Consider the following 16,001-nt stretch of genomic DNA (forward strand, 5'->3'; position numbering starts at 1 on the left):
GAGTTCCTCCTTCCATGAAGTCCCACCATGCCAGGAGTGGTCAAAGTACATCTACGCAAAATGTCTGACAGTACTGTTGCACATTTGACACTTTTGACCACCAGAGGTATTATAGCTGCTAGCTCATTTTTCCCAAGGGAGTGGCTGAGCGCACATGCCCACAGAACGTCATTAATGGCAGGGTGTGTGTCCTGATTGTAACTCAGGTTGAGATGTGTCATGGCCAAAGTGGCCAGCTTGTAGGCCCGCATCGGGTAACCACGGTGCTCCATGTATCGTGCTATAGTAAAAAGCTGGGAGTAGCTCATGCCGGTTGTAGCAGCATCTAGAACGATTTGGTAAGCGGTCTCAAAAGCTATGTGATCCTTTTCACATAAGGTCAGTGCAGAGAGGGCACAGTTTTGAGGATCCTTCATGGCACACTGTAGAGCAAGCGTCCTAGCACTGCCGGCCAACTTCTCCTGCTGATGGCAGTCCAGATGCAGACGGACGATGGTGCTATTGGACATCACTGTTGTAGCAACAATACTAGTGGCTTCTGTTGGAGTGAAAAGTGTAAACCAGTTTTGCATGATACTATCCAGTGCATAAACACCTGGGGAGAGAAAAAAAGGATTAGTCATGACCGATAAAACCTAGCAGATACAGATGTTCAGCAAGAGACTACATTTGCCTAGATCTCCAAGGTTGCCACTACATCCAAGGGGATGTGCTTCAGCAAGAAGGGCTAAACCAGATAGCATGGCTGGAAAAGGACATTAAAATTAAGGCTACTGTGCAAACTCTGTAGCAAACACCGAAATGCAGAGAAACCCTGCAAGACAAGCTTTAATCTCCTAGTGTGAAAAACTGAGCTGTTTTGCTTGTTATTTAAGGCAATTTGGATAACAAGTTCAGGCTCATTTGGTCTCGTCACATCACTCAAAAGCAGCCCTCACACTGAACACTTAAAAGGCAATTTTAACTCTTCTCACTGTGCATCTCAAGGCACAACACATGCACAAAAGAATATGAAAGTATGCTAAATGGCTTTCTTAATAGAACACCATAGCACACCTTAACAGAACACACTAAGAAAAAAATCCTAAGCCCCACCTCCTCCCAACACGCTTTTCAGATGCATCTTGTATCAAACTCGTATGTGCTTAAAGATCAAGACCCTTGTTAGAACACACTGAGCAATATGAACTACTAATGTTACCTGAAATAGGTATTTTCCTTAGTACCACTTTATTCCTGGCACGCGTATTTTTGTGTGTGTGTGTTTGGCAGGGGGAGGAAGGGGGAAACAGTGACTAATGGATTCCATAAATTGAACCTTATAGCCACCTAGAGTGTCTTGTTATTGCTAGAGGTAGTTTACACACATCTGTGAGCCCACCTAAACCACACCCAGAGGTCCTAATTTTCTCTGTAGGACTCCAATGCTTCCCATGCACCCCTTCACTCATATGCAACAATTCAGCATAACCAGAGAATACCAGATCTTCATTTAAATAAACAGATTCCTTGCTTTACCATCTTGATTAAGTCTCAAGAGTACTTTGCATGACATTATAGGTTCTTTATGGGATAATTCTGTTAGAATATGTAAACTAATTTAAAGCAGTATTAAAACCAGCATTTTATTTGCCGATATGCAACTGCACAAAATAATACCCAGACACTAATATCTGTAAGATAGCCTCAGCAATAATTGTCTTAGCAAATATATAAAAGCAATAAACAAGAGCATTGCATGAAAATTTGCAGACACAAACCACTTTCTGGCTGAGGGAGTACAAAGGCAAGCTGTATTTTCCCATGCCACTGACAACATTAATTTCCCAGTGAAGCATAAAGCAAAGAATAAATGAATCCAGAGAAGAAGCAGCAGCAGTCCTATAAAGTTCTGAAACTCCAGGAGCATCTATGCAATACAATCCAACTCAGATGTATAAAAAAAGGAATAAGTACAGTAGGGAAACACCTTTACAGAAATATCTTTAGTGACAATTAAAACTGCTCCCGTATTGTAAGTACTTATATTGTTCCCACTACCACAGCTGCTGGCTTTTTTTACAGCTATGGTTTTTAATGCACTCATCTTCATTTTCAGATTGTGTATCCTCATCTTGCAGGTGGTAAACTGGAAAACAGAAGCTAAGGGATGCCTCATCAAGACACACAGGAAGTCTATGGAAAAGCCCAGAAATGAACAGAACATCCTGCTGAGTGCACTATTCTCCCACTTCTGTCCTTTAAGTATAAGGCTGGTTCTGCTCCACCTTACGTGGTTAATAATGGGTGCATTGGTATTTGGTTTGCTTTACAGTGCAGATGAGAGGCCTGCACAACATCATAGCCACATAACAAAGATACATTACACTAAGCTTGGATTTACCCAGGGACTTAAAAAAAACCCTAACAATGAGAACCCCTTCATGAGATCTTGTCTGCCACACAGTAGGAGGCATCCTCAGCATTTCATTCACCTGTTTTCTGGACTCCTCTTCCCACAGCTGACTGCTCTCACCCACCTTCCAGAGCCTCACCTGGCCTTTTAGAGCAAGCAAACTTGTAGCACAGCTCAACAGCCCATAACCTCAAGTCTTTTCTCTACTGCAGCCTCAAACCCAAACCCATCGTGGAAGGGACAAGGGAAAATCTGGGATATTTCCCATAGGTTATGCATGTTCCCACTTTGTGGGGGAAGGAAGCACACTGCGTTACTCAACTATTGTCTCACTTTGTCTGTGCCTAAAAAACCTGAAGCTGTGAAAAGCCAAAATCAGAACTCAATAGTCTTGGTGACTATTAAGCAGGTATTCTTTATTGCAGTGCCAGATGCACAGGGGATCGCTCCTCCTAATGTGCGTGCCGCACAGGGTTAATTGCATAGTTCATATATGAATTTTACATACATACTCATTACATTCCTCAGAAAAGGCAGGGATAGGTAAATTAATACCTGAAAATAATTTATATATTCTCCTCCCAGTTGCACATGCTCAGTGATTTGAGCTGGTGGTCTTCAGGGGTCATTTACTTCATCCACTCTTCTTCTTCACAGTGTCGTTTTGGTGAACTTTGGCTTTTACCCCCCTTATTCTGCTGCCAGAACACCACAGCCGGTACCTGCCAGCTTCCCATCCTTGAAATGTTCCCCTTTACCTCCTTATCTCATGGTTCCCATCCCTAACTGTCCTCATATAGACAAAATGCCATGCCTTCCAAGGCCAGCAAAGATAGACAATTTCCTACAAATCTTTTCTTTTCTTTAATGATGCACATTCCACACACTGTTATTTTCTTATCTACAGGGTTTTTTTACCTCATATAGTTAGTAAGTCTAACCTAAACCACAACGTTAGTACTTAAAGCTGGTCCTCCCCAAGGATGTTCTGTTTTCTCAGAGCTATTATCACATTCCAGCTACAGTTGGCTTCACAAAGGTCTCTTGTTAACCCTTTAGCATCCCTTCAAAACCACTCATTGCCATGTCTTCTCACCAAAGAAATGTTATAGATGAACAGAAAGTGGGACACATTTGCAGAACACGGATGTTGACAAGCAAGATCAAACCCTCTAAGATTAGCTGACAAGATAAGCATCTCAGAACATACCTACTTCTGTTGCACATGTTACCAACCACCTGACCATTTCCCGCCGTCGCCAATTCAGTGTAGACAGTGTCATCCTCATCACCTGTTAAAACACCACCAAAAAAATACAAATTAATCCTATTGCAAACCAAGGCAATATACCAACAATCAGGGATTAAGTTACTCAAATACACTAAGGTTCAAAATGGCAGCCTCTTGCCCTCCCCACTGTTACCTCTTTTTTAGCTGATACATCAAAAGATTTGAAAAAAATTGCTCAGCTATCTTAGAATAGCATGCAGAGAGTAATTCCAACTGCATATCCTTTGAGGCTAGAAGAGACTTATTTGTGGGGAAGAAAAAAAGCCCTCCCAAACAACAGAAAAAGCCCAATCAATTACCAATTTTTCAAATTCAATTATATCATCTCTCTTCCCTCTATGCACAGTAGTCTTTGAGGTGGAAACATGTCAACTCTTGTTGGGCAAACTAACCCCTTTAATTTTTCCCTCATCTGCATTTCTTTTCATTGACTTCAACAATACAGACAGGAATTAGTGTACTATGATTTCACTGGCTGCTTATTCTGCAAAGATCTGTATACAATTCCAGGCATATCCAGTTATTAAGAAGGCCACAGCAATGACTTCTCTCTATGAACAAGGAGTCTCTACAAAGAACTTCCATCATAAAGCCATCAGAATCCTAGAAAAAAGGGCTTTAAGCTTTGATTGTAGCACCCACATTTTACATCACTTGTGGTTATTGCCTATGCTGTTTCTCAAAACATGAGCAAATACATTTATTCACTGAAACAAACACTGAGTGGAAATTGCACATAAAGCTTGCTTCAGCTACCTGGACAGACCCCACAGATATCTACATGAAGAAAGCAAGTAGTCTTTCCCTTACAATATCAGTGATCATACCATGGTATTACTATTTGCAGCTGTTAAATAAAGAACATAATAGGTTAACCATAGAGCTCTCCACGATGATCTTCACATATTAAACTCAACAAATGCACTCACAAAACAGTTTGGAGTCAGCAGCGTTTGTAAGAAGGTTCTCAATCCATATCCCCTCCCAATTCTAAGGTGACTTCAGTGGCATGTAGCCCTCTGTCACATTTGTTACTCCTGCCACCTCCTTTAGTCATATGCTGTAAACAGGATAATTAAGACACGAAAAGATTGCTGAGGAGCACAAATGCACAGATGATCTTTAAGAAGTCTGGTTATAAGCAACCATGAGTGGTTCCAAGGTGGCCTCCAAACATTCCCATCTTGAGACCCTGGTGACTAGTTGTACATCCCCCAGAGTTACAGGATAAGGCCAGCTTTGTTGGCCTCAGACATTGCAGCATCATTTTAACTAAACAGCAACCTAAGTGCTAGATTGGGGAATAGCATTTTGAAAGAAAGTAAACTGATCTGTAAGGAGCAACCCAACACATTTTAAAATATGAAAATATCACTAAGGTAAATTATGGAACCAGCCTTTGCTTGCAGTTCTTCTGGAAAAAAAACTAGCAGCCCCAAGTCAAAATGCTTTGGAGTGCAATTAGCCAACCCATTCTGTCCATCAAAGGGAAGGAGTCTAGGTGACTTCCTGTACTGATGCACACACAAATTGAAGGCTAACACTGCCAATATCCACAAAGAATTTTCAGCTTCCCCTCAGTAGAGTGAACAAAAGACAAAATACAGGGTTATGGACTGAGTTCTGCTACCAGTGAGAGAGGGAAGAAGGTTAAAAAAAAACCCACAAAAACAGTGTGAATGACAACTTCTCTGAAAGTCACCCCACAAAAACAGTGTGAATGAGGTGGTCTGTAAAGAGATTAGCAGTCAGAAGAGCCTTCAGCACGCGTAGTGGGCATAGTAATAGTTCCGATGTAGACAGTCCTAACTCGAGAGCAAAACCCAACACCATGTCTAGTTTCTTGACATGGTAAAGTTTATTGATTAACTGTTCTGGAATTTTCATTTAATCCTTTCATTTGATTAAACTGACAAGCTGAGAAGATCAAGAGAGGGGCCCTTTACCGATGATAAAAGACCCGAGGGTTTCAAATAAAGAAGGTATTGATGTCCTGACCAAGGAGGAGCTGAAGTTAATTTATACTGTAGCACATGTAGCTAAAGAACTACTTCACTTCTCAATACATTCTTGAGCTACCTCTTCCTAAAAGGGAGTTCCACATCTGTCCAAGATCTATGCTATCAATTGAAGAGAGCTTCTCAACAAGTCAGGCAGTCTGAAAATTACAAGAGTCCCCTGGGAATTACATAGCTTATCTGAAAGCCAAGCTCTCTTCCACACAGAATAACCTTGACTTTGTCTTGATGGATCTTTGTAAGAATTTCTCAGAGAGGACCAGAAGATCTCACCACCCATAAGAGATATAAGAAATGGCCAACCATCAGCTCTTGCACCAATGCAAATTAGTCTTAGTCATGCACATTGGAAAGAAGTTTATTTTATTCATTCCTTCACAGGTTTGGGGGAAAAGGACACCACTTGCCAAATACACGTTGAGTGATCACTTGCACTAACTTGCTCAGCAGTTCTGCCAGCAGTACCTGTTTGCATGTGTACTGTGATACCTACTTGCACTGACATAGCATACAACAGGCAAACAGAGGAATAGAAGACCCTCCTGCACCTGCAGATCTTACAGCACCTGTGCCAGTAAGGTTCTGAAGAACAGAATAATCCCGAGATGCTCTGTGCCCATTTAGCCATGCTGATGACCTGTTTCCACTGCCAGTTTAAAAGCCTTCCCTCTGCTGAATCACATAACACATGCTGCCATTGAAAACAGGGATAAAGAACCCAGCAGTCTATACATTACTCCCAAATCTAGAACAATGAGAGGCTTTTCTGTCACAGAGATCCCAGTGACAGAGTTGGGAGATTGTTGGTATCATCTCCTCAGCCCAACATGTCATTACTGTAGCTCAGGCAAAACAGTATACCTGTGAGGACACTGCTGTTTAGTTTACCATGTGATGGGAGAGTTTTCTAGGGTACATAGTGTCTTAAGTAGTCAGATACTAGGTAGCGAATACAGACAATCTAATTGCCATTAAGTTGGGGGAGGGAGAAGGGAAAGGGGGCAGGGAAGGGGGAAGCATCTGTAGGCTGCCAGAGACAGTCTTGACACTAAGCTTTTTGCAGGAAAAGCATTACTGTAGAAGTCTACAGAGCTGTGAGTTACTACCAGAAGATTGCTATGTGTTTTCCTTCTGGGAAGCAAATTACCTCTAAGATTCTTCTTACACCTTTCTAACCTTGGGACACAACAGTGGACAAGTTCTACACCAGTTTGTTCCAAACCCTGGGACTGAGGAGAAAGTACGGGTTCATGGTATTTCTTTCACTAGATCTCACTGAAGACATTCTGATGACACCATAAACCACAAAGGGGTATCCATGAATACATGGATATCCAACATGTGCTGCTACCACTGAATGATACAGTGAATGCTTGAGGTGACACACAGGTCAATCACGAGGATCTTTCTCTCAAGTAAACAAACATTTGAGGCAGAAACATTCCAAAATGTGAAAAAAGCAGCAGATTTTCACAGCAACCTTGGGAATATGAAAGGCTAACAAAGCATACAGAACCTCAACTTTCTGATTGAAGACTTTAGCTTCTAAACATCCAGAATAGGCAAACAGTACCTTTCCTTTGCAATGAGAAGCAAATGGGATAGTATCTATCCCCAGAAGTCTCTGGAACTTTGTTTACTGAAACAAAGTAATAAATGGTTTTCTAATCCTTGTATGGTTTTTTTAAAAAAACTCCCTGAAGAGGGATGAAGAGATTTATTTTTGTTGAAATGTACTGTGTAAACTCTAAGATTCATCAATGTCAGGCAATTACTCCAGATATCTAAAACTTATCTGTCTCCTTCTAGCTTGCAAAGTCACTCCTAAGAGTCTGAAAACTGGTCTGAGGTTCTTGTACACCTCAAGCTGACTATGATGCATCTGACCATCCCACAGCTTGTGGAGAACAGGATTTTGATGAGGGAAGTAAGAGAGCTGTTGTTAGCACAGTCTGTCTTAGAAACAGGTCATTACGGTTGACCTTGGCTTTCTCTCAAGCACCTACCAAATCTCATTTAGGGGAAAGGAAGGAAAGGTGTTGTAAGAAACCCCTCAAGGCCATGTAGAAAATATATTGCATGTCTGGCAAGCAGAGTAATTTTGCTTTCTAGCCAGTCCTGCATGTACTCCTGGATCCATTGCACTGGTCCTCTCACCCCTGAACAGTAGAGCGCCCTCCAGCCAGCTGCTCTGAGATCTCTCTTCCACCCAAATGGCACAAAGGGGCCGTGCAAACCCTTGGTCTATGTTTACCAGTCCACTGAGCTTTGTAGCAGAAAACAGAATCTAGAAACTCCAGACAGAGCCTGAAGAGGGTACGGTACTCAGTGCTCAAAAGCTATACCCACCAACACTAGGTCAAATTCCTTTCTTCTACTGTAGTAATAATGAATGGGGGAAATACCTGAAGGCCCAACTCCAGAGAAACTTTCAGAAGAGTGATATCTGGCAAGCTGTCCATGAGTGTTGCTATTTTAAATGCATCCTGGGCAAGTTTGAAGATGTGTGATGAGGAGTGGATATTTTTCTGGATGGATTCTAACACTGTTTCCAGCCTCCGAACATCACCTGCAAGGTGTAAACAGAATCACCAAAACGAACAAGCTCTCAAAACATCCAGAGATGCATTATAATTAAGTCTGCCATGGCCATGCAATAGCATGATGTTTCACTTATACACTTTACTTTTAAAAACCTTCCATAATTAAATCATACAAAAGAAAGATACAAGACACCACAAACTCCTCTAGTGCCTGATGGTTTTAGTGCAGTACATAGCCAAAAGTCAACCTGATTTTTGAATTTGAGAAGTGATTTGTCAGCTCTGGGGTCTCACAGTCTATATTGTGTGTCAGAAGAACAAACAGCTGTCTCATCAGCCTCAGATCAACCTCATTTGTCTACCATCTAGCTATCTTAACTACTTTGCCAGAAAATTAAGTGACAGGTTTAAGCCAGTTTGTTGCATCCATTTCAAGCTCCTGTCAGACTGCAATTTGGATTCCTAGACACAAGTTTTATAATCTGTTTACTCCATGCAATATTAAAAGCATACATTTGGTTGAGTACATAACTGACAGCAATGTACCTTTGGCTGCTGTTAGCATGGTTGATGCCAGCTCACACTGCTGGGATTCAATGTGACTTAGGGTGAACCAGCGGGGATACCGGTTTGGAACAACTGATGCAATGTGGTGTGGGCGGGACATGTCTCCGGAAGGAGCTGTAGATTCCAATACTAATAACCTGAAATAAGGAAGAAATCCTCTTTCATTAAATCATTATTACATTAGGTTACTCATGAGCAAAACTAAAGCTGCAATAATACTTGTGCCTTTTTGGTTATTAAAAAAAAAGATTGGGAAACCACTTATCCATTTGCCAAACTCTTCTACACCTGCATCTGCAGGAATTCACAGGACAATTAAGCTGTCCATTAGCCAAGGCAGTGGAGACTTTCTGCATCATGCATAGGTCTGAAGCTTTTCTCCCTGCCTTGTTTCAGTCTCTGAACCACAGACCTCAGGAAGAGAAGTGGAGTAGTTCTCTACTGAGAACACATAAATATTTTACAGTATTCGGAACATATTTTCTTTACTTATAAATGCTCAAAGTAAAGGCATTCAACAAGTTCATTTGTATTTTGATCTTGCAATAAATTCAGACACAAATTTATGTCCAAAAAGTACATTTTACTATTCAACTATGACTACTTTTTAAAGTTCTTGAACTTCAGCCTACCAACATCATAAAATGTACCATAATCTGATGTTAGGGTCCCAAACAGCAGTGACTGAGGAAGTTTCCTTTAAAGTTACTTTTCAGACTCCTTTTTCTAATCCTGAAGTGAAAATTTCTTTTGAGTATGCATCAATCTTCAACAGTCTTATCCACCAAGGAGAATTCATACTTAGGAAATTCAAATTAATGCTTTTGTTGACTACTACAACACAGTGACAGCCCACAACAGAGACTGAACTGGGGGCCCTTACAATACACTAGATACAACCAGTACATGAGATACTATATAAATGCCAGCGACAAAAGTAGGAGTGAACAAACCCAGACATTTTTATTCAATACAATTAAGCATAGTTCCAGGACATGAATGGTTAATGAGACATCAAGTGATAGTAATAAGACAATGTCCAGAAAAAAAGCCTTTCCAGAGCTTAGCTTCTTGATCAGGGTTAACAACTGAGTTCTGTTTCTACAAGCTTTCATATGCAAGTGATTTTCTAGCAGGAAGTCATCTGGAAGGACAAAGGCAATTGGATCTCTCTTGTCAATAAAATTTGAACTACTGAATATTGAAAATCCAATGCATTGTGATTTTCTGTGATAGAGTATTTCTTATGGAATAAGCTAATTTAAACATATGTTACAATTTCTTGCACTTAAACAAATACCTAAGTTCTTTAAGTAACTGAAGTGCATGCCTTTTTCACAGTAAGTTTTAATTTCCATCAGTATTCTGTAGGTTCCTGAAAGATCATCTTTAAGAATTCCCTGAGAAAGGCAATTTGGATTATACAGAAGGGTATCTAGCAGGTGCATATAAATACAACACACCACATAAATAACTATCAGCAGGTTATATTAACATTTTAAGACGCACGTAAGCGCATGCTAATATAAAAAAAGAATTTCCTTTTGATTTGTATGAAGAGTCAAATCTCTAGTACCACTGAGACACCTCTTTATAAACATAGAATCATTTGGTTGGAAAAGACCTTGAGATCGAGTCCAACCATACTCGTCCACCACTAAACCATGTCCCTGAGCACCTTTGTCTGCCCGGCTTTTAAATACCTCCAGGGATGGGGACTTGGACCACTTCCCTGAGTAGCCCATTCCTATGCCTGATAACCCTGTCAGTGAAGAAATTTTTCCTAATATCTAATCTAAGCTTCCCCTGGTGCAACGTAGCTTTATATACATAAAAATAAAATACATCTGAACTCTTCAGCTGATTTTTTCCAAGCACAGAGAGAGGGCAGGGGGAGAGCTGCATTATTAGATGGTTTCAATAAATGGTAAAAATCCCAATTACCTAACGCAAAAAGGATTATTAGGTTATGAGTAACAGTAAACAGACAAAGAGCATGAAAGAAAGAGGCTGTTCTGGGGAAACCTTTTTTCACTTTGAATTTCATTGCCAGCTTCTACGTGCTTCTGCAGCGAAGAGAAATGCTGTTGTGAACTGGTGGCTCTCATGCAATTTTGGCAAGATTAGGGAGCATCAGAACAAGCAGATTTAGCATTCTTCACTCCCCCCCCCCGCCTTTTCAAACATCAATTATTTAGCTAGGTTTTAGCAAAGTTACCTTGTGATTAAACATCACCACTGAAGTCTGGCTGCCAAAGCCTGGGTGAAATTCAGGCTCGACAAGGGACCAGCCAAACTAAGCCAAACATTCAAGTTCAGATTCCAAGAGAGCAGTCAACTAGGTCACTGCAGATCCACATTCTCCAAGGCTCCACTCCCTATGTTTCAGTGCTGCAAGCAGAGAACTGCAGACAGAAGTGACATCAAGGACAGCACAACTCTGTCCTTGCAGACCTGAGGTGTATGAATGAAAGGCTTTCTGGTCTCAGCTTCCACTGATTTCATACTGAGTGTTCCACATGCTAAAATAGGATTAAAAAAATGAAACAGCAACAGATGATTTTGAATACAGAGAAGTAAAATACTCCAGAGCTGCCATCATGGGTCATTTACCCGTGTAGACTGACACTAAGCACTTATGTCTGGAGAGCAACTAGATGGGGTCTCGAGAAGTTAACTTCGTTAATTAATGTTGAAGTGCAGTAAGAAATATGCTCCACTTCTAAAAGCATGAGCAACTGTACAAATTCCTATGCAGCACCTTTATTAATTTCCACATGAGATTTTTGTTCTTGCCACAGACATTTCCTCCCTGTCATGGAAGAAGAGATGCTCAAGTCTTCCTCTTCTGACCCACTCAACCTCACAACCATGAGACAGACATTCAGTCTTCATGTTTGCTTTCTTCCCCCTCCCAAGGCAATATTAAGTTACTTTTTAATTTGGTTTGTATTGGGAGTCCTTTATACACTGAACTATCGCTCTGGTGCAAATGGAAATAATAACCAACCTTATTCAGGAGAATTTGAGAAGTGCTAAGGAATGCAGGCAAGCATGGAATAGAAAGCGTCTAAATCTGCCATCACTGCAGCTCAAGATAGCAGTCCACATTTCTGAAGAGCGCCAAATATCAAAATACCAAAAGACCAATTTTTGCCTAGGGCTGAACTCTCATCTGCCTTACGAAGTGATGACAATAGGGCTATGGAGAACAGCCCCAATTACGCTGATGCCTCCTGTGATTTTACCAGATGGAAATGAACAGACAACTGTTTCTTATACTGGTCTGTTTGAAAAGTAACTTCTTTGGCTGAGATGACAGCTTCATACTAGAAGATGGCTGCAGCTACTCATGAATAACTGGAGATTTCATCTTTTGGATCTTTCAGTGTCTTGCTTGTTTTTCCAGCTGAGAAAGGAAACTTCCAGAAGACAAGTTTTCAGTTATGACTGGTTTCTGGGGAAAGCCCAAATCCTTGTTCAAAAGGAATGGCATGGTGCCGTCATGTTCACTGAAGCGTTCAGTGGATTGTGCAAAGTTGCTGATGGATGTCTATTCCAGCCTTTCAGCTTGGTTTCAGTAGTTTAGTGTAAGGAGGAAAGCCTCACACAAACAGTCTCTGAGAAACACTCTAAGGTAGTAGCTGAAAATAAATACAAGGGCACAAGCCTACCTTATAAAATTTACCTTTCTTTCTTAAAAAAAAAAGCAACCAAACAAAAGAAAACCCGAACCAAAACAAGCCAAGAAAACCAAACCAACAAAAAACCCCACCCGCTACATCTCATACTATCTTGTTGATCTGACATGACCGCTTGCACTTAACTTGCGATAAAAGAGGGGTGTACTTAGATGGTGGCCCAAACAGCTCTCTGATCATATGTTTGAATGTTCTCAGTAGTTCATCAGTAATGCACTTTTGTCTTCTCAATATATTTCCTAAAATGCTAATTTCAAAATGCTAAAATCCCAGGTCACTCTTCATATTTCTTAGACTTTTTCTTTATCATCTATTACTAGACACTCTTGGAGGCAAAACCACCCAGGTTAAGACGACCTTTGGCTTGACCTGATAGCAGCTGTGGTTTGTTCTTATGTATGCTCTCCCCTTTAGTCCTTTGAACACAGAATTATTTTCTCCCCATTTAGCTTTTTGGAGAAACTAGCTCCAGAATACACACCTCCAAACCACTAGGACACAACCTGTCTCATGAAGCTAAATACTCCTTATGTGGATAGTGTGTCCTTCAATCACTGTGCAATCATTCTTGATAATAATGACAGGAAAACCCAACACCTTTTTTTTTTTTTTTTTCTTCATTCGGGACTCAACTGCTGTGTTCAATTGTGGCTGTTCTTTGTCAACCATGAACTACAAGGTTCTTGACAGTAACCAGACAATCCAGATGGGACCAGTTTCTTCCCTGCACTATATGTGGACAACAGGTCTATTGCTGATCATTTAGGCCCTTGAAGTTTACTTCAGGAGGCTTTTGTTAGCCACCATTACCAATCTGGCCTGCCTTGAGATAAAGCCAGCACACACTGAGCACTCCCCAAGAATCATCTTTTTCCTGATTACTGAAGATTAGTGGGATGCAAGCCAGACATTTTGTTGTCATATGATATAGAATCATCAAATCATTTAGGTTGGAAAAGACCTTTAAGATCATCGAGCCCAACTGTTAACGTAGCACTGCCAAGTCCACCACTAAACCATGTCCCTAAGCACCATATCTACACACCTTTTAAACAGCCCCAGGGATGGGGACTCAACCACTTCCCTGGGCAGCCCGTTCCAATGCTTGACAACCCTTTTGGTGAAGAAATTTTTCCTAATGCCCAATCTAAACCTCCCTCGGTGCACCTTGAGGCCATTTTCTCCAGTCCTGTCACTTGTTACTAGGGAGAAGAGACCGACCCCCACCTCGCTACAGCCTCCTGTCAGGCAGTTGTAGAGGCTGGTAAGGTCTCCCCTCAGCCTCTTCTTCTCCAGGCTAAACAACCCCAGCTCCCTCAGCTGCTCCTCAGAAGACTTGTGCCCCAGATGCTTCACCAGCTTCATTGCTCTTCTCTGGACATGTTCCAGTGCCTCAATGTCCTTCTTGTAGTGAGGGGCCCAAAACTGAACACAGCATTCGAGGTGGGGCCTCACCAGTGCCGAGTACAGGGGCTTGATCACTTCCCTACTCCTGCTGGCCACACTATTCCCGATACAAGCCAGGATGCCATTGGCCCTCCTGGCCACGCAGGCACACTGCTGGCTCATGTTCAGACTCCACTTAAATTCCAGCATTCATCCAGAAGTGAGCAAGACTGCTTTGTTATGAAGCACAAGAAAAAAGCTCAGACCACACCATATGGTTTCAAATCTATCATTGAGAATTAATTTATAAAGAAGGCCAGTGGAACAAATAGTCCTACTAAGCAGCAGATGATCCTGAGACTGCTGGTGACATACCTCTTTTCTTATTTCCTCACCAGTAGCATCACACACACACACCAGCATGGGTGAGAGAACGCATGCGCTAAAGCTGTCTTTGTTTAACACAAAACCACGTGCCCCAAGAGCGGGATTATGGAAGGATTTGTAACAGAGAATGCTGTTTTACAGTTGTAGATAAATACTAATCATACATTTATAAATTATTATATTGTAGTTACTACAGACACCAATTGCTTTTAAGATGACAGAATCAAAATAATTTCCTCTTAAAGGGAAGAATGCTTCTTTTAGAAAAAAAGACTAGGTCTTGCTTACTGAGCTTTTTCCCCTTTTCCCAACCACGACTTGTGCTCTTTCTAGACAATTTGTGAATACATACCGCATGGCTCTCAGTGCAGTTTTGTATGCCAGTTCAGCATCATGAGGTAGGAGAGAGGTGAAGAGATACTTGGCAAATGTGTGCATTGGAACGCTCTCTCGATGGATGACTTCGCCTAAACCACTGTATGGTCCAGCTGTGGGAAAGAGAAAGAGAATGTCAGTCTTTACATACTGCTAAAACCCAACTTCTGGATGTTAAAAACATTCACTATACCTTCAGTTACAATTGGTATTCAGAGACAGAGTCTGCTGTACAAAAGGTAAAGTTATATTGCTATTTGCTGTGAAATACATTACACATCACATATACACAATATATTACAAGTATATTAGAATACCATATATTCTTTAAGACAACAAGACAGAAATGCAGATTGTATAGTACTAAGCACACTACCAGTGCTCATACAATGACAGAATGGTTCCAGTCCTTGGGGCTCATTCAGCAAGCCTATAGTACACAAGAGTAGAAAGTGATAATCCTAGCTTTACCTCCATGTAGTTACATAGTGCACATGAATCCCTATGCACCCTATGACTGCTTTATAAATCCACCAGAAAAAAAAGAAGAGTGGTTACAGTGGAAAAAAGTCTATCTTCAATTGTAGTTACACAACCAACCACCACAGCAGCACCTGATGCCTATTAATGTCTCACCTGACATTAGGCATTTAAATAACTCTTTGGATTGGACTTGGGTCTCCAGAGAAGACTAGGTCAGATCTTGCACCAAAGTTGTTTTGTTATAGCCACATGATCTTAAAAATTGTATTTGTTTGATGGGAAAACTATTCACATTGCTGGGGCAATGGATTTTGCTCACGCTCAATGCAGCCAGTGTGGTATTACAACTTCATAACAGCAGCCTCAGGACTGACAACAACAAAAAAGTAAAATGCAACTATTTCCTTGCTGAGTTCTGAGTGTTCACTGTGTATGTGTATCCCACTTTTACATTTTTCCTGCAACCTTAAGACTGTTATTCCTGCTAATAGGAAAACTGCATCAAGCAGTTTTTGACTTCAGCGACTACAGCTTCAGGCATTAAATATTTTAAAATACAGAATAAGAATCTTACATTATGCATTGTTGGACTATTACTGCACAGATAGCAGCCAGCAGTCCTAGAAGTTACTACTAGTACTTCTACTAGAGACTCCAACCCACCACACTTGGATGGATGAATGAATGACTTCTTCACTGCAGTCACACGTGTCATTTAAAGTGCTTCCAGCAGCGGTTCAAACTAACATGGCCAACTCTACACTGAAGCAGATGAGAAGAACAGCCAAGGAGAAGAAGCCAAGCTGTTTCAGCAGTGTTTTTCTGACTGGTGCCTTAGCACAACATGCAAAGATA

At 41.1% G+C, this 16,001-nt stretch overlaps 1 protein-coding gene across 1 annotated transcript in view; it reads right to left on the bottom strand.

Annotated features, from left to right (window-relative positions):
* ZSWIM6 (zinc finger SWIM-type containing 6) overlaps positions 1 to 16,001 on the bottom strand; it is a 53,715-nt gene that overhangs the window by 1,899 nt on the left and 35,815 nt on the right. The window contains 5 exon segments of the mRNA XM_035896602.1: positions 1 to 595; positions 3,606 to 3,687; positions 8,110 to 8,273; positions 8,794 to 8,951; positions 14,641 to 14,776. The exon segment at positions 1 to 595 is cut by the window's left edge and continues 1,899 nt beyond it. Of these exon segments, the coding sequence (XP_035752495.1) occupies positions 1 to 595; positions 3,606 to 3,687; positions 8,110 to 8,273; positions 8,794 to 8,951; positions 14,641 to 14,776 (1,135 nt within the window).

Source organism: Egretta garzetta, unplaced genomic scaffold (assembly GCF_000687185.1).
Source record: "Egretta garzetta isolate BGI_Z169 unplaced genomic scaffold, ASM68718v1 scaffold136, whole genome shotgun sequence".
In the NCBI taxonomy this organism is placed as follows: Eukaryota; Metazoa; Chordata; class Aves; order Pelecaniformes; family Ardeidae; genus Egretta; species Egretta garzetta.